At 39.7% G+C, this 23,726-nt stretch overlaps 3 protein-coding genes across 3 annotated transcripts; 2 read left to right on the plus strand and 1 right to left on the minus strand.

The window, feature by feature from the left end:
* Nucleotides 1-860: 860 nt before the first annotated feature.
* On the plus strand, nt 861-6,131 carry mrpl51 (mitochondrial ribosomal protein L51). The gene is made up of 4 exons (XM_026184511.2): nt 861-1,096; nt 1,285-1,387; nt 5,261-5,368; nt 5,738-6,131. Exons 2-4 carry the CDS (start codon nt 1,297-1,299, stop codon nt 5,932-5,934), a joined length of 396 nt encoding a protein of 131 aa, XP_026040296.2. The 5' UTR covers nt 861-1,096; nt 1,285-1,296; the 3' UTR covers nt 5,935-6,131.
* A 1,555-nt stretch (nt 6,132-7,686) lies between these two features.
* Nucleotides 7,687-12,191, plus strand: LOC113032770 (synaptobrevin-like). Its single transcript, XM_026185861.2, has 5 exons — nt 7,687-8,437; nt 9,455-9,602; nt 9,799-9,957; nt 10,367-10,418; nt 10,787-12,191. Coding segments are annotated over exons 1-5 (378 nt in total). The 5' UTR covers nt 7,687-8,435; the 3' UTR covers nt 10,804-12,191.
* A 1,620-nt stretch (nt 12,192-13,811) lies between these two features.
* On the minus strand, nt 13,812-20,036 carry tapbpl (TAP binding protein like). Its single transcript, XM_026185657.2, has 8 exons — nt 19,686-20,036; nt 19,176-19,385; nt 18,821-19,090; nt 18,525-18,725; nt 17,210-17,377; nt 17,023-17,126; nt 16,397-16,622; nt 13,812-15,943 (listed from the first exon to the last, which is right to left on the minus strand). Exons 1-8 carry the CDS (start codon nt 19,747-19,749, stop codon nt 15,876-15,878), a joined length of 1,311 nt encoding a protein of 436 aa, XP_026041442.2. The 5' UTR covers nt 19,750-20,036; the 3' UTR covers nt 13,812-15,875.
* Nucleotides 20,037-23,726: the final 3,690 nt, after the last annotated feature.

The raw sequence follows: 23,726 nt of genomic DNA on the forward strand, positions 1-23,726 counted from the left end.
ATCTTCACTGGAGATGACAAAAAGGCCGTTGACAGAAACAAAACATCAGAAAAGAAAACCACTGTCACTCAGCTAGAAGCACAGCTACAAGTCGTGCCACAAACAACAACAAGGACTCTTCTCATCCTGGCAACCACCTTTTCTTTCTGTTGCCACTTGGATGGTGCTAGAGATCAATAAAGGCCTGCATTAAACTGCACACTGCCGCCACGCACAGCATCCTTGTGCAATATCGCCAAGGACTTCACAGGTGATATTTGCGTGTGTGTTCATAAATTCATAAATGTGTATGGTGTGTGTGGATTTTAACTTATACCTGTCCTATTTTTCTAATTTCTATCCCGTTTATATATTTTTAAATTTTGTTAAAGCAAGGCTTTTTTTAGAAGTTGCTTGAAGTTTTTCTGCTTAATGTGTCTCACTTGTGCACGGCTCAGGAAGACGCTCCTTATCTGTAGAAACACAAATAAAGGCATTCAGTTTTATTCTGTTTTGTTCGAAAAGTAAATACAACAGATGTTAAACACATTTCACATAACTAAATCCTAGTGAGTGCCATTCTCTCCAACTTCTGATTTCTCCTCACCTGGCATTTAACTTTTAATTGAAAATTACTTTTAGATATATTAAAACATGTAATGCTCTGTAGACTCCTTTAAGAACAAGGCTTAGCCAGGCCTTCTATTGATGTTCTTTTATTATTATTTGTATAACTGTTTTTTTAATTCTCTATCACTTTTAACAGTTTTAATGTTTATTGTGATTATTCCCAGTTTTCTGTATAAAGCGCTTTAAATAAACTTAACTTACCTATTTACTCGGGTATCGACAGGCCTATCTCCCCCTACTGGGTAGAATTCGTAGTAAAAAGTTGCAAAGACAATAATAAAACTCTTCCTTTGCGCTTCTCTACAGACAACACGGTACTGCCGCGTTGAATTATGGGACACAGAGTAAAGATGGAAGCCGCCACACAGAGCATGTCGAAGCGTCAATAACAAACATTCTAAAGCGTTGCATGTTCGTAAGTGATCCTTAGCTGCGATATAAACAAAGGACTCGAGTGGCATAAGATTCTGAACACGCGTGGAAACAGGTAATGGTCGAAACACTGACTTCGATGTAATGTGCTAGCTGAAGCTAAAGCTAAGGGTCACCGTAAAGATGGTTAAAGAAACTGATGCAGTGTTTAAAGAAGGAACAGTAAACTTTAAAAAATACTCTGAATTTTATGAGCGTTGACTTCAAGTTTCATCTAAATGATCTGTTAACAACTTCTGGCAGAAAACTGTGGACATGTCTCTGCTGGGAGGTCTGCTGAGAGCTGGGGCGTCCTACTGTCAGTCTGCTGGGACGCTGCTGCACACCGTCAGGACCATTTCTACAGGTGAGTTGTCTCACTGGTTCCAGTAGCAACTGGTAACCTGAACTCAGGAAGTAAAGCAAGTCGTCTATTACTCGGAAGATTTCTGGTTTGACCCCTGATTGCTTCGGCCAAAGTATCCTTGGAAATAAGACAGCATGCACTTGGCGCAGATTAAAACATGTTTGTACGAATGTCGGTGTGAATGTGACATTCTGCGTGTGCCTGCATGAATTTTCTTGATTTCAGTAACAAAAAACAAGTTAGACTCAAACTATCTTAGGGATGGGATCTCATGAAATCAAGCTTTCAAAGTTGTATAGGGATTTTAACTCTTTCCTCCTTGGACCCCTATTAGCCCTGTTTCTCTTTTCTGACCCGAGCGGTTTCTGTCATACAGTGGGGCAAAAAAGTATTTAGTCAGCCACCGATTGTGCAAGTTCCCCCACTTAAAATAATGACAGAGGTCAGTAATTTGCACCAGAGGTACACTTCAACTGTGAGAGACAGAATGTGAAAAAAAAATCCATGAATCCACATGGTAGGATTTGTAAAGAATTTATTCGTAAATCAGGGTGGAAAATAAGTATTTGGTCACCTCAAACAAGGAAAATCTCTGGCTCTCACAGACCTGTAACGTCTTCTGTAAGAAGCTTTTCTGTCCCCCACTCGATACCTGTATGAATGGCACCTGTTTGAACTCATCATCTGTATAAAAGACACCTGTCCACAGCCTCAAACAGTCAGACTCCAAACTCCGCCATGGCCAAGACCAAAGAGCTTTCGAAGGACACCAGGAAAAGTATTGTAGACCTGCACCAGACTGGGAAGAGTGAATCTACAATAGACAAGCAGCTTGGTGTGAAAAAATCAACTGTGGGAGCAATCATCAGAAAATGGAAGACATACAAGACCACTGATAATCTCCCTCGATCTGGGGCTCCACGCAAGATCTCATCCCGTGGGGTCAAAATGATCATGAGAACGGTGAGCAAAGATCCCAGAACCACACGGGGGGACCTGGTGAATGACCTGCAGAGAGCTGGGACCAAAGTAACAAAGGTCACCATCAGTAACACACTACAACGGCAGGGAATCAAATCCCGCAGTGCCAGACGTGTTCCGCTGCTGAAGCCAGTGCATGTCCAGGCCCGTCTGAAGTTTGCCAGAGAGCACATGGATGATACAGCAGAGGATTGGGAGAATGTCATGTGGTCAGATGAAACCAAAGTAGAACTTTTTGATATAAACTCAACTCGTCGTGTTTGGAGGAAGAAGAATACTGAGTTGCATCCCAAGAACACCATACCTACTGTGAAGCATGGGGGTGGAAACATCATGCTATGGGGCTGTTTTTCTGCCAAGGGGACAGGACGACTGATCCGTGTTAAGGACAGAATGAATGGGGCCATGTATCGTGAGATTTTGAGCCAAAACCTCCTTCCATCAGTGAGAACTTTGAAGATGAAACGAGGCTGGGTCTTCCAACATGACAATGATCCAAAACACACCGCCCGGGCAACAAAGGAGTGGCTCCGTAAGAAGCATTTGAAAGTCCTGGAGTGGCCTAGCCAGTCTCCAGACCTCAACCCCATAGAAAATCTGTGGCGGGAGTTGAAAGTCCGTGTTGCTCGGCGACAGCCCCAAAACATCACTGCTCTCGAGAAGATCTGCATGGAGGAATGGGCCAAAATACCAGCTACTGTGTGTGCAAACCTGGTAAAGACCTATAGTAAACGTTTGACCTCTGTTATTGCCAACAAAGGTTATGTTACAAAGTATTGAGTTGTATTTTTGTTATTGACCAAATACTTATTTTCCACCCTGATTTACGAATAAATTCTTTACAAATCCTACCATGTGAATTCATGGATTTTTTTTTTCACATTCTGTCTCTCACAGTTGAAGTGTACCTCTGGTGCAAATTACTGACCTCTGTCATCATTTTAGGTGGGGGAACTTGCACAATCGGTGGCTGACTAAATACTTTTTTGCCCCACTGTATATAGGGCTTCCTGAACAAAATGACTAGATGTCCATCAGAAGTTAGTGGGGTTAATCTCTTCCTACGTGGTATTACTAGGGCTATTCATTAGAAAAACCTGGAACACATTTTAATGGTTGTTAAACTTAATCTTTTATTTTATGTGTGTATATATGGGATTCAAAACACATACAGGTGTGGGGGAAAGAGTTAAGATAGCTTGATAAATCAGAAAAAGGGGATTTTTGTCCAGTCAGTGCATAACCTCTCTAAATTTGATTTGAGTGGGAATTTCACTGTAATTTCACCCAAAAAAATGGGAGTAGGGGTTAAAAAGGGGAGGCATTTCTGTTGTTTGGGTTAAATTATGGTGACATGAATTGAACTTTTATTGTATTTATTTTTATTTTAAGGCATTTTAAGAGTTATAAGTTTGACAGATTTTTCTTTATATATTTTTCTCCAAATGCAGGGTAGTTTTAATGTAGGCTGGCCTCATTTAAGCACTGTTTTTGAGAGTAGTGCACAGACTGTGGATTTTATGTCACTCTTTACACTGTTAGTGTAATATGTGCCACTGTAAGGTAAAAAGTATGCACAGTTAGCATAAAATAAAAAAAGACCAGAAATTGTCCAATAGTCCAAAACTGCATATCTATCTATATCTATATATAAAAAAACATTTTCTCCACACCGAGTGTTTGTTGTTCAGAAATATCATCAGTGTCATTTACAGAAGCCTGAGTTGTTTCTTTGAAGCTGAGGCGGCAAAACTGCAACCCCAAGCCACCCTGTCATCACTCCGTCACTGCCAGTTAGTTGTGTTTACAACCTCTAGTTAACGACACTACCTCTCATGATCATCAACATCATCATCAGTTGTGAGAAAGAGGACATTGAAGCTATGATGCTGATGCGTGCTGTGATGGATATTCATGAATCATTCCCTCCATTCTCACTTTTTAGTCGCTCTCAGCTCAGTAGAAATGGGCCTACACTGCCCGACAAACACATGGTGTGTTAGCATATTCCATTCAATATCATGATGAAATGTTCACCGGGAACAGTTGGACACTTGTAGGATATAATTAAGATAACTTAAAGATGAGCTAGTAAAAGGAATATCTGCTCTATCTGCCTGCTTCACTGAACATTCCACATTCCAACATGTTTTTATATGAGCATTTGTCGCATCTGATATTTTGTGTAGAAACATTTATGTGGACTCCAAAAAGACGACCTGCTTACTCTTTGCACTGCCTCATTTTATTTGTTCAAATAAAGTCACGCATGTTCGAATCATTTAAATGTCGTCCACAAGTCAGACCAGCACGATATGAACACGACCTTTTTAAAGCTCTAAGCAATTACACGTTACCAAATAAACAAGACAAAAAATTAGGTTCACATAGAAATTGAAGTCGTGAGCGACCTCTGCTGTCAAGAACAACAGTTATATTTTCCTCAACAAGAAACAGAACAAACTCAAACCACCCCGGACCTGCGGTGCATGAATCACACTTTTCCCATGAGTGTGTTTAAAAAGCTTCTCTGGTATCTATTGAGTCATTAGTAAACATCTGTTCCAATATGGCTACCTGGTAAAGTTATTCTTATAATTTTCTAGTAACCTGGATGTTAAATATTTTCAAATAATTTAATTGTCTGGGAGTAGAAGAAATGTTATGTGTTTATTTGTACTGTATGTATGGAGCCATATATATGCTGATTCATTGAGTCTGTGAACAACATGGTGCATAAAGTGTACATTAGCTTTTGTATTTGATACCTTTGATTTGAATCATTTAATGTGAATGAGCACATCGAGTAATCTGCAAATTGTTTAGAGAACAAAATAGACTATTTTCCCCAAATGTGAACAAGCACTTTGTGCTACTGTGTGCTGTTTTCAGGTACATGCTGTCAGATCAGGATGCACGCCATCCCTCAGCCGAAAAAGGTGGACAGATGGACTGAGAAGAGGAGCATGTATGGAGTTTATGATAACATAGGAATCTTGGGTGAGTATCCTCAGCATCCAAGAAAATTAAGAGGATGTACTGTACAACTGTTGGATGGTTAGTTTGCTGTTTCTAAGTCATAATGAGTAACTTAACTTGTCTTAAGGGCTGACTGTGTGTGTGTGTGTGTGTGCGCGTGTGTGCATACAGTCTTACAGTATTCTCAACATCCGCACAGTAAATTGGCAGGAGATGGTGTGATAAGATAAGCTGGGTATGAGCGTAGGTGAACAAATCTATGATGATCCGACATTTAATCTGATATGGTGCCTTGCTTTGCTGTTCATTTGACCAGTTTTGCCTCTCCCACAGCACACTTTTTTTTTCTTTCACATAAACTGTCTCTCTCTCTTCGTGCTCTTTCTACAGGGGACTTTAAAGCTCATCCTAAAGACCTAATTATTGCCCCCTGCTGGCTGAAAGCTTTCAAAGGTAATGAACTGCAGCGGGCAATTAGAAAAAAGAAGATGGTGGGAGACAGAATGATGACTCAGGACAGGCACAACTTGGAAAAGAGGATACGCTTCCTCTATAGACGCTTCAACCGCACTGGCAAACATCGCTAATGCTGAACAAAGTGCAGAGCAGCCAAGAAGGACTGTGTCAGTCTGTTGGTGTGATTTCATGCTGTCACTGTGCTCTGTTTCCATTTTTCTAGGTTATTGTGTGTTTCAGACTGAATGTGCATTATTCATTTCTTATCAGTAACTGATTCAAAATAAATGCTACTAAAACCTGAAAATAAATTTTAAATGGACTGGAATTTGTGGCTTTTTATTCCTCGAGACCCAACGAACATTCAGATAAAGCTGAACTAGTCAGTCTGTAATTAAAAATGATATCATGGGATTACTTCGTGAAAATAGGCTCTAGTGCAAAAGTCAGAAAAAGCTTAGGATGAAATGACCTGTTGAAGTAACTGATAAATTCAGACGTTTAATACAAAAATCATTTGGAGGGTTTCTTGAGTTAGTTTGAGGTCTGAGAAACTTTCAGAGCTTTAACTTTTATCAAGTGAAGCGAGTAATAGTTTCACCTTGTAAAGGACCTTGAATGACTAGTCTTTGTGCTGTGTGAATACATTTGCCTCGCCTGTTGATCATCTCGTTATCGCAGTAAGCTGATGGGTAAGTTTGGGTCCTGATTGTACTATGATGTTACTTTGGCATGTGCCACCGAAGGTATTACATTGTTACAAACCAAGCTTTTAGCCAAGGTCCTCCACAATAGAAGTGTTAGTGTGCTCTGCAAACTTGCTCCCCAAACTCCCCCAAGCTAATCCAATACAGGTTTCACAGAAGCCACAGGACAGCCTCAGAGTTTCTGTGGGGTTGGTGTTTTTTTGTTTGTTCGTTTTTTAGGATCAAAATATTAGGCAGATGGTTTTAATGTTATGTCTGAAACAATGGAAATGCCTAAACATAATGCACATGATCTACCATTTCAAGGCTAATGGGACTCCATTGTCTGAGAAGAGTTTCAGTGAGACAGTGAACTCTGCATGCAGCAATTTTCTCCTACTCCAGAGCACTGCTGAGCTCGCTCATTGGTGTTCAACCATAAGAAGGCTTTTTCCCACACTCCAGTTCACTCCCAGGGTGTTTGATAGGGTGGAGGTGGAGGCTCAGTGCAGGTGAAGTTCCTCATGTGGGCACTTGTGTTAAAACAGGGAAAGCACTTCCCCAGTGTGCAAAAAAACATCTGTCTCCATAGTGTCATGGGACAAAAAGCAAATGTATTTGCAAAACAGATTACTTCTTAATTTTTCTCCATATACGTCATCAAATTTTGAATAAACTCTTCAAAGCTGTTCTTGCAGCTTAGACAAATGCAAGTTATTGTAAGGAACCTTGAAAAGGTCACATTTAGTCTCAATGAGACTAAATGTGACATCCTAAACAAGACCTTTTGGACATACTGCTTAACTGTAATTTTCTTTTTAACATCTGAAGAGCGTCACATTCTAGTATGTTTCACTTCATTGCTCTACTGACCTTTTTTATTTCCCGTGAGGCTTTTTCTAACTCCGCTCACTTTAATATGCATAAGATTTGATTCAAAATATAAGCATAGTGGTAGGCTCAGATGTAGGACTCCATTAGTTTTCAAACGAAAGCCGTTGCAAAGGGAAATGGGATACAGGATCAGAAAGAGGAGGGAGCTGGGAGAATCCCAGGCCAGGGAGGAAACAGTCGAGTCAACACTCTGTAGGCATTCACGGTACCGCAGTGTCGTCCCGCCGCCCTATCCGACACAGAGCTGCAGTACTGCAAAGTGTGAGGGGAGAGAGAGGGAGGGAGGGGAGGGGGTGCCGCACTGTCGTTACGAGTCCAAGTGGTGAAGGCAGGAGCAGAGACGCATTATTGCAGTTGCCCACCGAGCCACTTTGCACGGACAAAACTCGCGTACCTCGCATACAGCGCGCAGTGAGAGAGAGAGTGAAGGAGGCAATCAGAGACAACCGATTTCCTGTGACTGCACTTTCCCCCTTTATTGTTGTTATTATTATTATTTTATTTCAATCGCAGGTATTCTGTCAGTAGCTTTCAGAAGAGGCAACTCAACAACCAGCCAATCAGTGCTGCGTCTCAGGATCTAGGAGGGGAGCATCACTTGGAGGAGCCGGATGCAGCTCTGCAAGAATACAAACATCCGTGGATTTCTTTTGCATGGATTATAATTTGGAAGTACTTCCTTCCTGAGCTGGCATCGCTCCTTTTTCATTCCCTGCCCACTAATCTGGTCACACAGTGAATTATCACCCGACCTGTATACGTGTCTCAGTATTGCAGTACTTTTGGTGACGGCTTGCAGTATAAAAGCATCGCTAGAAGATCGGCTCCACTGCGCCAAGAGCCTCCGCCTCAGTTTACTGTCAGTGCGCCACTTCAGTCTGTTTACTAATTAAGCATCTGGACTTTCCTTTGCACACGTGCCTCCGCTTTTTCGTCTCTTCTGTCTTTTTGGGGGTTTTTTCTCTCTCGCTTTGTACTTCAGACCCTCCTGCCTCACAGCCAGTCACCCCTCCTCCGCTGCCCGTGAGTCAGTTCAAACAGCTGCATAGAAGATGTGAGTATTAATGCGGCTTTTCCATTGCGCTCTTAAAAAAATGAAAAGAAAAGAAAAAAAAAACAACAAAATCAGATATCTAATATGTGGTGGCGGAAGAACCCACATTGAAACGTGTTCATTTCTTTATTTTCTTCCACTGGCGGTCCGAAGTGAGATGATTTACTTTCAGCTTGAAGGGTTTTTGCTGACGCAAGCGAAAAATATTCCATCACTGCTTCGCTGAATTATGTATTCAGAGGTTGACTTCTGTCTCATACAAAGCCCGAGACGGGGCTGAATGAGTTGTTTTGGATGTTTTTGTGTCAGATTTAATAGAAAGCAGCGTGTTTTGTGGTGCTGGATGAGTTACAAGGTTTTTGTGGGACTTGGGGGTCATCATCTGTTTAATGCTGTAAAACGTGAATTTTTAAAGGAAACTGGGTTATCAGTAGCTTCCTTAATGCAGAATTTCTCTTAAAAATATTGTAAATTTTCATCCTGCAGGAGTTAGTTTATCATATATTAAACTGGCAGCTGCCTCTGCAGAGGTTTTTTGCTCAGGTTTAATTGTCCTTCCTCTCCCCTCCTGCTGGATTAACCGTTTCCTCAGTTCTGCCTCACCTTTTCTTTTCACTTCCAACCATCTCTCTGTAATCCATCATGAGCAACATCTGCCTTCTCTTTTTCTTCCTCCCCAAAACGTTCTCTCTCTTTACTCATCCACCGCCATCCTGTGGCCTACATAGCTTTTTTAAAAACCTCTCCCCCACTCTCTCTTATGCGCCCCTTTCTCACTGACCCATTAGTTCATCATTTCTTGCTAACATCTCTGCCTACGTTTGCGATTTGCAGGTTCCCTTCCTGCAAATTACACTCTTGACTCTTTCAAGCCTTTAGACAGGGCATTTTTCCTTCTCAGCATATTTCAAGTTTCTTTTCAGATTTTTATAAAAACCTATCCATTGTTGAATGTGAAATGTTCTGACTTCATCCAATTCTTTCTCTCACAAAACTCTCATTGTTGTGCTTGGTCAGGTCTGCCCCAGATGCTGCCCCACCAGCTGGAGCTCCTGGAGCTCCAGGTGCCCCTGGCGCAGATGGAGCCCCAGCTGGCGCACCTCCTGGCCCTCCCAATACCAGCAGCAACCGCAGGCTACAACAGACTCAGGCCCAAGTGGAAGAGGTGAGCTGTTCTGAGCTTCTGGGTCAGAATGCATTTTGTGTAGAAAGTCACTGATGTAAAATATGCATGAGCAACAAACTGCAGAAGAATTACCACTTACGAAAACGACATTCCCATCTATTTTCCTCCTTTACTACCCCCCCCCCCCCCCCCCAAAAAAAAAAAATGCTCTCTCATCCTTGCTGGATTGGTCTAGGTGGTGGATATCATGCGGGTGAATGTGGACAAGGTTTTGGAAAGGGACCAGAAGCTTTCAGAGCTGGATGACAGAGCGGACGCTCTCCAAGCTGGAGCCTCCCAGTTTGAAAGCTGCGCAGCCAAGCTAAAAAACAAGTACTGGTGGAAGAACTGCAAGGTGGGCGCATTACTGTGGCTCCTTTACACAGATTGGTAAAACAGAGAGAAACCTATGGTATCATCTGACTTAGAATGAACAAATTCCTATTAGTATGTGTTCTGGCATGCAGAGAGAATAGAGGACAACATAGGAATTTGTTAATGAGCTGCTGTAGAGCACTGAAGTGATACCTCAGGGGAAATGGGAGAAAGGCATCTGCTATTGTGGAGTTTTCACTCTAAACACTGAGGGGATTGTATAACTAAGCCACAACAAACACAAAGAGCCTTTTAAGTGTCATAATTGTTTTGTTTTGTGGTTCAGATTGGTTTCTATTCTGTTTGAACATAGTGAAACCCTAAAAACACAGCTTCGTGTATTCTTCTGTAAAAGGATGAAGTCTAAAATTTTCATCTCTTTTTTTCAGATGATGATCATGATGGGTATCATTGGAGTTATTGTGGTTGGAATCATATTCTGTAAGTAGTTTCATTCTGACACCGATGCAAAAATTTCCACAATTAACTGATTACTTTCAAAATGTAGATAATCATCATGCGTCGACTTCCCACTCAGCATGGCTATTTCCACTTGCACACGTGAGAAATTTAGAAATCACTAATACATCAGTGTTAGAACTGATACTGATGGGGTTTTTTATTAATGTAAAAAAAAACCATCAATATTATACATATAAGACAACACTAGCATAATATTATTTCGTCTTTAACAACCCCACATTCCTGCATAAGGAGAGGTCAGTGTGTCCTCTGCCCGTTTAGTTTTAATGACGTGTTGCCAGACCCATTAAACTAATTACTTCTTTCCCTCTCTCTTTAATTCACAGTATACTTCTTCCACTGAGCTCAGCTCATCAGTACAGATGAATATGGACTTGAGGATAATATGAGAGGGGAGAGGCAAAAAAAGAAACCCAAGCGCTGCTCCTCAATTTTGTCAGTCCTCTCCTTCCTCTCTTCACACAGTCTTCCATCAAACCATCTTGCACTTAAACATTACATTAGTGTTTATAGATGTCTCTGCTCTCTTCGTCCTCTTTCCCTCCCTTTCCTTGCTGCTTTCTTCCACTGTTTTGACTTGAACTCTTGCTCACTCTCCGCTGCCTCTGCACCTCATGTATTATTGAAGGACACAGCAGGCAGAGTCAAAAGAGGAAGGAAGGAAGAAAAGGAAAGAAGGTAGAGGGAGAACACGTGGGGCTAAGCACGCTGGTGGGGGGTGTACAGAAGAGTCTTTCTACACCGAGTACGCCAAAGCTTATTCATATGACGTTTTTTTGAGAGTTCAACATTTGTAAATTGATACTGACATGCATAACTAACACACATCTTCTGTCTGCTACTTCCACAGTTGCTACTTACTAACACAAGGTCATGTTAGATTAAGATTATGCTAGTTTCTGTTGTTTGTGCTTGTGTGTATCTGTGATCCAAAGCATTGTAGCTAAAAGCTTTCTTCCACTTTTACCTGGTAGGCTTTGATTGGTATTTTTTTTCCCTTTCCTGTCTAACTTTCACTCACTTAAGTCTTTTTTTTCTGCAACCTCCAGTGATAACAAGAAAAGAGAAATGCAAAATAGGGAAAGAGACTGTGTGAGAGTTTAGGAAAGGAGGAAGTGATTCAGGGAAAGGTAGTAGGAGTACTGCAACACATTTCTACTGCATAAATAGGTAAAAATTTAAATCCGGACTGAAAAAGCAGAATGTTTATACCACAGGCATAGAGGTGGCATTTTAGTAATAATATGCACAGCAATTAAGTCACACGAACAGGCACTTACAGACAATCTAACGAATACATGAACTAACTGCTTCAGTCCAGAGGAAGGCCTCTTAATTCTGATTTGCAGAGAGTCCCAGCCATAGACAGATGAATGTGTAGCGCCACATTTCAAACAGGTAGAGACATATAGTTATTTTGAGAGTTGTGCTGTCAAAGTGTTTAATTGTTGTTTAAGTTGTCCAGAAAGCAGGAAAAGAGGAAAGAGGATATGATTTTAGAAACCCTGAGCCACCTGGTCGTCCCACCGTCACTGCTGACTCACATAAAAGCACCCATCTGTCATCGACAGTATGATAACGGCCAGTGTGAAGCTTTTGTTTCTAACCTGCATGGCAAACGGTGTCCGTAGTTTTGCCTTTTTGTGTAACCTGTGTATCTGCCATTTCTGAACCTTACTGCCGACTGTACATTTTTTTTCTTAGTGGTTTAAAGGACCTATGTACAATGTCTTTCTGATCTGATAATTACTGCTTATGCAATGCAACAATGCTCAAGAGTTTGCCAACATTTTGTTAAGATCACTTGTGTTGGACAGTAAAATAATATCCAGAGACTGCAAACAAACTGCTACTGTAGTGAAAAATGAAAACTTAGTATTATTCGTGTTGTATGAGTAGAACTATAGTACACATCTGTCAGTTTACGCTCCTGAAAACAGGTTTATAAATTCTTTCAAGTTTTTTGAGGGGCTGTAGGATATGAAGTTTATTTTCCTTACTTTGGACTGATATTCAGGGTTGATAAAACGCAAAGGGCATTTATGCATAATTGTAGCGGTTAGCCAAAATTATCTAATGATACTGTGCAGTAATATTATTAGATAGTTAACATGGTTCATGAGAAGATGTTTTGTGATTTACTTGGAACTACTGGAAGAGATGCAACTGGATTTAGGAGAACAAATGCATGTTTACCACTTTTTGCTGATGCCAATAAAGAAATCATGAAGTGACTACATACTGACTTTGATTATATCCTTTGGTCATGTTATAGCATCTAAAAAACTAAAAGATTATAATGAAAAGTTTTTTCCTCAACAAAATCAAAATTTTCATAATTTAATTTCTTTATATATTTGACATTAATTGTAATATTCTAAGCCTTTATCGTTTTACTTTTGATGTTTAGGTCTCAAAAATCAGAAATCCACTTTCACAAATTATTAGAATATTTCATTTAGAGTTTGAGTAAATTATTAGTCACACAGTATACTGTAAATAATATGCATCTTTTGTTCTAGTTCAATACACACAACCACAATCATGGGGAAGATTGCTGGCGTGATTGTTGTCCAGATGATGATCATGAGCAGCCTCTATACGGAGGGCAAGCCACAAGATGTCACTGCTGAAAAGGCTGGCTGTTCACACAGTGCTGTAAAGAAGCATCTTTATAGAAAATTGACTGCAAGGGAAAATTGTGGCAAAAGCGACAGAGGTGACTCCAGGTTTGAGAGGATTGTTAAGAAAGGTTGGTTCAAAAACCTGCAAGAGCTTCACAAGGAGTGGATGGAGGTCTCTGTCACCACACAGATGTCTTTAGGAAATGAGTTCCAATGTCAAAAGTGTCTTTTTGGTCTTCTGGTAAAAAGAGAAGAAATGGACTGTTGCTCCGAAGTCCTCTTGTCAGATGAAAGTCAATTTTCCAGTTCTTTAACACTTGCCTCACAGGATCTGGGTTCGAGTCCACTGTCTGACCAGGGATCTTCTGCGTGGAGTTTGCATGTTCTCTCTCTGTTTATGAGGATTCTCCCACGTGGCTCCCACGTGGCTCCCACAGTCCAAAGACATGTAATTATTGGGGTTAGGTTAATTTGGTGAGTCTAAATTGTCCATAGGTGTGAGTGTAAATGGCTGCCTGTCTTTCCGTGCTAGCCCTGTCCAGGCTGTACCCAACAACTGTGGTAGCTGAATAGGCTCCAGCCTCCCCGGGATTCTGACAAGGATGAACAGAAGAGAATGGATGGATTTACCTTACAAGATAAAGCACCTTGAGACTTTTGTTGTAATTTGGTGCTATAGAAATAAAATGTAATTGCACTGAGGGGTTTATTATGAACAGCATGAAGCTTTTCATGATGTTGTATTTTTTTAATGACTTCAATCAATTCCACAATGTACAAAGATTGATCAGTGGAAATTCCTTAACCATTGTCACAGTATTACATAATCCTTCTATATTACAGGTACAATAAAATAAAATAAAATCATACAAAAACTGAAGGGAGGATAAAACAAATATATATATAGTACCAAAAATAAGAAGTATAACAAAAACCTTCTCAAATTCCCACTTTAAGTATAATAATCTACATTTATTGGGTCTATGTACCATCTTTCACTGACGTTACACACCAAGTCACACATTCAAACTAAGGCTTGTATGGCAGCATCACTCCATCCTCCTTAAATGTCACAGGGAGCATCAGGATCTCCACTAGAATATAAAACAAAGTTCTGCCAGGCTTCTAAATTATTGAATGCACAGTAAATTCAGCAGGTAAGTGGGATTTAAGAGGCTGTGATTGTTTAAATAGTCATACCAATTTTTCAGTAGAGTCACAGAAAAAAACAACCCTTTCCCACTTTATATTGATCCAAAAAAAAAAAGTCTAAATAAGCCCCAAATACTCAAAGCATAATTTTACATTCAAGGAAAAACAACTTTATGTTCATTTAAGGTGCTTTCAATATTGTTGCTCTTTTAAAAAAATAATTTCTGGGCCTTTGTGGGCTCCTGGGAAAAAATATAAAGTAAATAGTTTACAAAAATATTACAGAGACCATGTCTCAGGTAATAAATACTCATAGTGCAATTGCACTATTAGCTGCTTTCAAATACAAATCGTGTGGACCTTTCATGTCTGCAGAAGATGAAAATGCCTACTGCCCCTACACACCATTATTTTCTACCTGCAAACAACAGCCCCCCCCGACAACAACCATACTGAAAGCTGTGAAGGGAATAATTCCATGTAAGGGAGTTTGCTACTGTATAATTGCAGTGTTATCGTATATGAATAAAATTTGTACTGTTGGGGAATAACATAGTTTGGGATGTGATCTGTGGGTTTTAATGCAATTTAGCATATTGCAAGCTTCAAACTTGCATAGTGCAAAAATAGGTTGGTATTAAAAATAATAAACAAAAAATGTATCATGTATAGAAATTTCACAGCTATGTCATAAATAGATCGGTTACCATATGCATAGCTTTCACCCCCCCAAAAAGTTTTTTGTACGGAGCAAAATTTTTTCCCAAATGTTTACAAATGATATATAAATTAAACGTAAATTAAGATTTACAAATGTGCACAATGATTAAATTTTTCACTACTTGGGTGCTCGATCCACACATAAATAAACAGAACAGCTCATTACACTGGACTAGGAAACATACATAGATGCCATATAGTAACCTAGATTGTTATCCATATCAACTTAATCATATATAATCAAAATATACAAGAAATTGTCAGCACCTGTGGATTCACTTCAGAGGACGAGCCATAGAGATGTCTCTCCACCCTACATAATCCATAGTAACTAAAACAAGCACACATATGAATCCACTGGAACCCCAGATGTACCAGTTGTTTTCTCTAGCACTTGAACACAGCTTACATTTGTGGAACTATGTGAACATCACAATGTGAAGTCTCAAACCCTCACTGTGCATATCAGAGGATTCATGCATGCATATTTAAAGATCTGTATGTGAGAATATAAAGAATGTTACAGGAAACTTTCTAAAAGTACAAATTATCAAATTTATAAAGTCGAACTGTAAAATTTGTGTCCTGACTGTTTATTCAGGTTTGATATATCCATTTGTAAATTAGTTTTCCATGTGTTCCAATTCCTCTGTATTTGTGTGTGGATTAGAGCATGTGAGTCTTCAAAACTTACAAATCATTGTACACATTTATAAATTTTAGTATACACCTGTTGATCACATATTACACATTTGTAAACCTCCTGAGACTAATTTTATTCTATATTTTTGTTTTTCAGTTTCTAGAAAGCTGGAAGAGTTGAACAAACCAGTGGAATACCTAAAAAAAAAAATAACTTAAACACTAAAATGACACAAAGAAACTTTCTAGTCTCCAGTCACGATGATGTAAGTGAAATTTATCCCATGACCTGATAGAAGAAAAGTACAGTGATGATCAGGAAGCCCAGTATCCACCAATAGGAATCTGCGGAGACACACAAAGGTTTTGTGGATAAGGTTAACATCAGACATAAATACAATCACCTTCATAATAGAAAAAAAATGTTTACACTGTTTCTGAAATAAATTGTCATGTTGAATTCATCCACAAAGTCAACCAAAGTGTTGTACATCAAGGGTGCTAAAAGTGATCTGTAAATTGTTACATTTGTAACACGTCAAGGCCCCAAATGCCAACTGAAAATGTGGAAAACACCTGGTTTAACTACAACTGCCAGTTTCTATATGATTGAACCAAAACTTCCACTGTAGGATTTTGTTAGCTCAGGACCGAACCAGAGTTTTTTTCTATAGAAAAATATAAAAATAGCAATGTCAGACTTGTCATCTATTTATATTCCACTCTCAGCAAGATAATGAAAACCCTTTGATAATGGTAAAAAAAATTTTTTTTAAAGTGTTAAATAGATATACATACTAGGCTCAGGAGGTTCCACCACCACACTAACAAAGAGCGGTTCTTCTAGAGCTGTGTGGGAGACCTTGCAGATGATTTTGGTTCCTGGGACGGTGGTGGGAGGCACAGCTATGTGAGAGGACAGGGTGAACGTTCCATCACCGTGCTGCCGATGACTGGACAGGGAGCCCTGATCTATAAAGAGCTGTGGCTCTGTGTCCGTAGGAGAGAGGGAAAACCACTCAATCTAAAAAACAGAAAAGAGCAGAGAATTATGACCTGTCATTCAATTAAATGTAGCCTTAGGAGCTAGTGCAATTCAAAAGGACACAAATGAATAAATATGGAAGATAACTTATTATCAAAACAGCAAATAAAGACACTTTTCATTAACAAGATGAAGAGCATTGGTACGTTTAAAAATATCTACACTTTCAGGCGTCCTTAGAGAGACTTTGAGAGAGAGGCTGGTTTAAGGCCTGCAATAACTTCTCTATTAAATTCCTCTATTTCATTGTGATTGAGAAAAAAATCTCCTTTCATAAACATGATAATATATTAAAGTTACTAATAAGATTGGTGTTTAAAAGGATGGTGTTACAAAACAGTAATGGGTAACAGTTACATCTCAAAACACAGTTACTGACGTGAGAATCCAGTGGGTAGTATTTACTGCTGTGACAACTTAATTTCTGGGACGAACTTGACTTTAAAACCAACTTCTCGACTGAGAGGGAAACATCTGGAGGTTCTATGGGGGGAAAGTAAGAGAGAAGAATTAACAGAATATCAAAGAAAACAACGGCTGAGGATTAAGATCAGAGTGAAACTTACGAATAATGCGAAGTTGAACGACCTGCTGGGAGTGGAAAGGACCAAGACTGACTGTACAGATGTAGGTCCCCTCATCTCCAACCTTCAGCGTGGTCAGAGTCAAAGACGCGTTACCCTCACCAACAACCTGGGCAGCATTTATGCTTGAGCCGGCCCTCTCACCGTCCACTAAACAGACAGAATAATAATTGTTTGATGTTTCTTCAGTTCGTGCTCTTCACATCATCTCCACATGTGTGCTTTAATGGCATCTGCCTGTCTGTCAGTAATTCAGCAAGACTAAACTACAGAGCAGAATTTCATGAATACACAGAGGTGAATTGTGGGTAAAGGACGAAGATATTTAATTCCTAAATGACCGCCTTTAAAACTACAAGATAAATGTATTTTTAAAGGAGGCATGTAAAAGGCATGTAAAAACTTTATGTAATTAAAATCCAAATCTAGTTATATGTACACTGACACTGGAGCTGGTGCAGGACTGAGATCACCCACTGTCCCTGTGATTTCATATGTTTTAACAGTTCTTCTGAGGTCCTGAATTATTTATAAAATAACAAACTTGTACACCTATTTAAAATCTATTTATTCAAATACAACTACAAGCAGCAATGTGGGGTACAAAAAGGGTGAAGGTGAAATTATCTTCATTTTACAGGTGGCAATAGTAGTAAGACAGATGCATTTTGTTTTTTCAGTGGTTTTTTGTTTTGTTTTGTTTTTTGTTTGTTTGCTTGTAATCTTTAAATACATCCATAAAGTTTGGTTCCAATACCATAAAAATCTTTTCATATGACCTCACTTCCTGTTTGCTAGCTTCTCCACGGATGAATATTTTTTAAAATCTCAAATAACTTTTGAGTTAACTTTCTGATAACTTTTTGTGGCAACTTTACAGAAACATAGTAAAAATGCTAAGATGCTAAAGGTCATCTTTGGTGACAACAGGCCTGAAATAAAAGTCAAAAATTGACATTATAGTCTCCTTTCCACTTGTCTCAATAACATTATCTAAACAATTAATAAAAATCAGACATTTGGTTCAAAACTTACATACATAAAGAAACCCATGGCTAGAAACTCACTGAAAACATTCAGAAGACTGTCACTAAAATGATCCTCCTAAGATCACTAGAAACAATCATTCAAAGCCCCTTTTTTTAAACATATATTTGTAAAGTGGGATGCCACTATTGAACTATCACCATCCTGAGTAGCATCAGTCTTAAAGCCATTAAAATAAACAGTGTAGGTTCTCATTGCCAAACCCTGCATTACACATGCAGATACACCTGCTAACACCTACAATGCTCACCTATCGTGCTGCCTTCTGTATCATCCAGCGCCCTCTTCATTTCAAGCACCTTCCTGCCTTTACCTCTGTGCTGCAGACGCCACTCAATGCCCACTTCCTGTGCTAATGGCGTGTCCTGCTGCTTGAAGCCACAGTTGAGGAGAACATCACTTCTCAGAGGGGCAGACACAGACTTTATGTGGGTGAACACCACAAATATCACTGAGGGGTAGAAAACATTTGAGGATGATGTGTAATCTAAGAAAACCATATAAAGCTCCTTCGTATAAAATGTGATATTAAACTATGGATCTCACAGTCGGTAAGCAGAGTTCCTGACTGGCTGAGAGGAAGAGCCAGCTTGCTTTGCATCAGGGTTGACTTGTCTTTCTCCACCTTCAAGGTCTCCAGAATCAGCGCAGTGCTGAAGTCAACCTCATCCACACTGAGGGACACCATGAAAAAGACCCGATCTGAGTTTTCCTCGAATCCCCGAGGAGAGTAACTACTTAATTCGCACATCACTTCCTGCTCATTGCAGTCTGCATGGAGCAGCACGTTTGCATTGGGGATCTCAGGAGATGATACTGTTACAAAGAATAAGAGAAGTTCATCACAGAGTCCTGCTTACATTAGAGGAAACTTTGCACAAAGAGGTGGCAAGGGAAAAACCTTTGGCCTCAAACAGGAGGAGGTCTGGATCAGGGATGGAGGGAGGAACAAACGGAGTGAGTTCTTCGAGTGATTCGTCCGGGCCCACAGCAACATCTCGTAAAATAAGAGTGGCTGGAGTCCGAGTGAAGTGACCGCCTCCCATTCCACCAAGTCCAGCTCCCTCCTCCACCAGAGTGCAGGTGAGTACCACATCTGCAACTCCATCAGCTGAAGAAACAAGAAGAAGAACAGTTCTTAAAAATCTTAGTGCACCAGCATTTAAGATAGAACCACTGTCTGGACTAATAGAGAGAAAAGATCAGAGAGCTCAGGTGTTTCGGTATATTGAGCCCTTCTATTATTCTGCTGCCATTTTAACCTAAATACTGTTAATTAGAGGTTCAGAAAATACCCACTTTTCTCAGAGCTCTTCGGTTATCAGCAAATACTTCTGTTAAAAGCTTTAATGTCGAGCTCACAGTCACGTCTCTACAGTCAGTGCTTAATCAATGAGATTTATGCTCTTACCATAAACGCACGTCATGAGGTATCCAGTTAAAATGACTTTAATAACCATCATCATCCCCACCATAGTGCAAGTGTTCCCAGTTTTTTTGTAAATTAAAATTAGAAGGATATCAAATAACTGCTGAGTGCACCACAGCACTTTCACTTTTGATTTCAACAACTACCACCGCATTATTCAGGAGTTTACTGCCTAGAGTTGTTTATATCCGTTCTTCACTCCATCGATGGCGATCATCATACGTGCTGGACTTTAAATTTAACGCAATCTAAAAGTAAACAATAAAGGTAGTTCAAGAGTCTGTGCAGCTGTTTCTTTGTCAGGAGCATGCGCACTGTAGCAGTGGGTGGAATGAAAGTGAAAGCGAACAGGCAGGATCGCCCAATGACAGAGCAGAGGTCCGTCATCAGTCAATGCGGAAACAAGCACACACGCTCATTTTAACGTAAATCGACAACATAAATAAAATATATGGATGAATGAATTAATAATTAAATAAATAAATCTTCTTTTGTCTGTTTGGTTTTAGGGTTACCAAAGTGGATCATGGTAGGGACAGGGACTGGACATCCATGCTTTGTCCAGTTAACACACAAGCATGTCTCCAAACCGTTCAACCAGAGGTGTCTCCACTGTGTCCCTCTGATGTGTCTGATTTCTTATAGACCCTAATGAAGACTTAGATTCTAAATGTATTGGTCTGTTTTGTTTGCTGAATTTCTCCAAGAATAAATTGTTACAGGATTTTATCCTGGGCTCTGTGTTGGCCCTGCGACAACATGGTGACCTGTCCAGGGTGCACCCTGCTTCTAACCTTATGGTACTGTAGCTCGGATAGGCTCCAGTGTTGCTCAAGTTCAGATAGTTATAGACACAATGTGCCCCCTATGTTTTTCTCCTAAGCAAAATGATTAAATTCCTGCATGTCTCCTGCTTCACCACTGAGAAATGCACATACTCCAGTTTGCTTGTTTGAATCTGCCTGTTATCCATGTTTACAATGCAAAAGCAAAACACCAAAGCCTGAAACAAAAGTACAGTGGGATGCAAAAGTTTGGGCAACCTTGTTAATAGTCATTATTTTCTTGTATAAATTGTTGGTTGTTACAATAAAAAAAAAAAGTCAGTTAAATATATCATATAGGAGACACACACTGTGATATTTGAGAAATGAAAAGAAGTTTATTGGATTTACAGAAAGTGTGCAATAATTGTTTAAGCAAAATCATGCAGGTGCATAAATTCGGGCACTGTTGTCATTTTAGTGATTCCAAAACCTTTAGAACTAATTATTGGAACTCAGATTGGCTTGGTAAGCTCAGTGACCCCTGACCTACATACACAGGTGAATCCAATAATGAGAAAGAGTATTTAAGAGGGTCAATTGTAAGTTTCCCTCCTCTTTTAATTTTCTCTGAAGAGTAGCAACATGGGGGTCTCAAAACAACTCTCAAATGACCTGAAGACAAAGACTGTTCACCATCATGGTTTGGGGGAAGGATACAGAAAGCTGTCTCAGAGATTTAAGCTGTCTGTTTCCACAGTTAGGAACATATTGAGAAAATGAAAGACTACAGGCTCAGTTCAAGTTAAGGCTCGAAGTGGCAGACCAAGAAAAATCTCGGATAGACCGAAGCGACGAATGGTGAGAACAGTCAGAGTCAACCCACAGACCAGCACCAAAGACCTACAACATCATCTTGCAGCAGATGGAGTCACTGTGCATCGTTCAACCATTTGGCGCACTTTACACAAGGAGATGTTGTATGCAAGAGTGAAGCCTTTTCTCTGCCCACAGCACAAACAGAGCCGCTTGAGGTTTGCTAAAGCACATTTGGACAAGCCAGCTTCATTCTGGAATAAGGTGCTGTGGACTGATGAAACTAAAATTGAGTTATTTGGACATAAGAAGGGGTGTTATGCATGGAGGAAAAAGAACACAGCATTCCAAGAAAAACACCTGCTGCCTACAGTAAAATATGTGGTCATCAAGACAACGACCCAAAACACTGCTCAAAATCCACTAAGGCATTCATGCGGAGAAAAAAGTACAACGTTCTGGAACGGCCATCTCAGCCCAGACCTGAATATTATTGAAAATCTGTGGTGTGTGTTAAAGAGCGCTGTCCATGCTCGGAAGCCATCAAACCTGAATGAACTAGAGATGTTTTGTAAAGAGGAATGGTCCAAAATACCTTCAACCACAATCCAGACTCTCATTGGAACCTACAGGAAGCGTTTAGAGGCTGTAATTTCTTCAAAAGGCAGATCTACTTCATATTGATTTCATTTCTTTTTTTGTGGTGCTCAAATTTATGCACCTGCCTGATTTTGTTTAAACAATTATTGCACACTTTCTGTAAATCCAATAAACTTCATTTCACTTCTCAAATATCACGGTGTGTGTCTCCTATATGATATATTTAACTGACATTTTTTATTGTAACAACCAACGATTTATACAGGAAAATAACGACTATTAACAAGGTTGCCCAAACTTTTGCATCCCACTGTATAACTGAGACTTATGGAAAATTCAAAACATCTACAAGTATTTCATGTTGAAGCCGAGTGAGATCTATAGGTTGGCACTCGAGTGGAGAAAAGCATAAATTGGCGAATGTGTTCACAAGAATCAGCATCTTCTGCTGGCAAGCATATGGACATAATCATAATGAATGAGGTGAATATGATCAAGTGTAGAGGTTTGATCAAGGTGATGGCATTGTTGTAGTGTGACCAGAAACATAGGGGAGACCTGGTGGGTTCTGATATTATTAGATCACATGAAAATCTGCAAATCAACACCATAAGAGGAAGGGGGGGAAGTATTCAATAAGCAAATATCAAATAACACATGCAATTGAACCTGTTAAATTTGATACAGGTTGCCCGTTACAACATAACTATTTGAAGTCATAATTAACTGGTCTTGCAACTATGCTTGCTCTCCTGGCTCCATTTATACTCATGATATACTCTTACACTTAAGGGATTTTGCTGTCTGACAACAGACTGAAGACTTAAATGTGTGATTAAATGCCTTTATGCTAACAACAGATTGTTACCTGGTATGCACTCAACCCACCAGCTGACAATCCCAGCAGCCCAGTGTCTCTGTCACCCTGGCACGAGTCCTTCCCACCTTCAGGGAGTTCAGCACAAAACATGTTATTTGTTAATTCTGGTATTTCATGTGTCTCCTTGTGGAAATACACATGCTCATTATTGAAAGACCAAAGCCCGAAACCAGCGTGAAAACAAAAATACAGCAGTGACTTCCTGTAAATTTTTTCCACAAAATTAGTGAAATTTATACATGTTGTTACTTAGGGGAGAAGAACAAATTCAAAAATTTATGAGGAAAATGTTTACTCCTTTTAGATAAATATGATACTTTTAAAAAATCTAATGTATTTATTTGCCTCTTATTTCAGTTATGTGTGTAGCACCCTCCTCTGGCAAACATATGGGCATTACACATGAGATTATGAGATCTACTTTTGCACTCTGATCAAGTCAGTACCATTGCTGTAGTCTGTACTGCTGGAGTAGTTGTACTCAGGGTGAAAATAGACTGAGCTGCTTACTGAAGAGAGCGCTGAAATGTTCTGATATCATTAAGTTACATAAAAATCTGAAACCAGTAGATACAGAGGTCCCATTGCTTTTGCAGGATGAGAGGATAAGGTTGAGAATATTGGGGAGACTGGATTTGTCCGTGCATGACAGGCTCAGTGTTGGAGAGCTGCCGGCACTCGCTCACTGAAAACCACAGACACCTGGAAAAGTGAAAAAATCAGAGCGCTGGAGCTGAGTCAGTCGTCCAAGGTTGATGCAAACAGAACAAGAGCAAATAAAGTGATGCAATCGCTGATTTTTATTTTAATTTTAACATCAACTTTCTTCTAACACCAAACTGGTTTCTTCTATATTACTAACAATTTGCTCGCCTTGTTCAATTTTAACAGCTTCATGTCTAGAACATTGGTTGTAGACGGAGCATAATGATTAAAAAAAACACCATATAACAAAAAGCTCTA

This window comes from Astatotilapia calliptera, chromosome 11 (genome assembly GCF_964374335.1).
Source record: "Astatotilapia calliptera chromosome 11, fAstCal68.1, whole genome shotgun sequence".
Classification (NCBI taxonomy): domain Eukaryota; kingdom Metazoa; phylum Chordata; class Actinopteri; order Cichliformes; family Cichlidae; genus Astatotilapia; species Astatotilapia calliptera.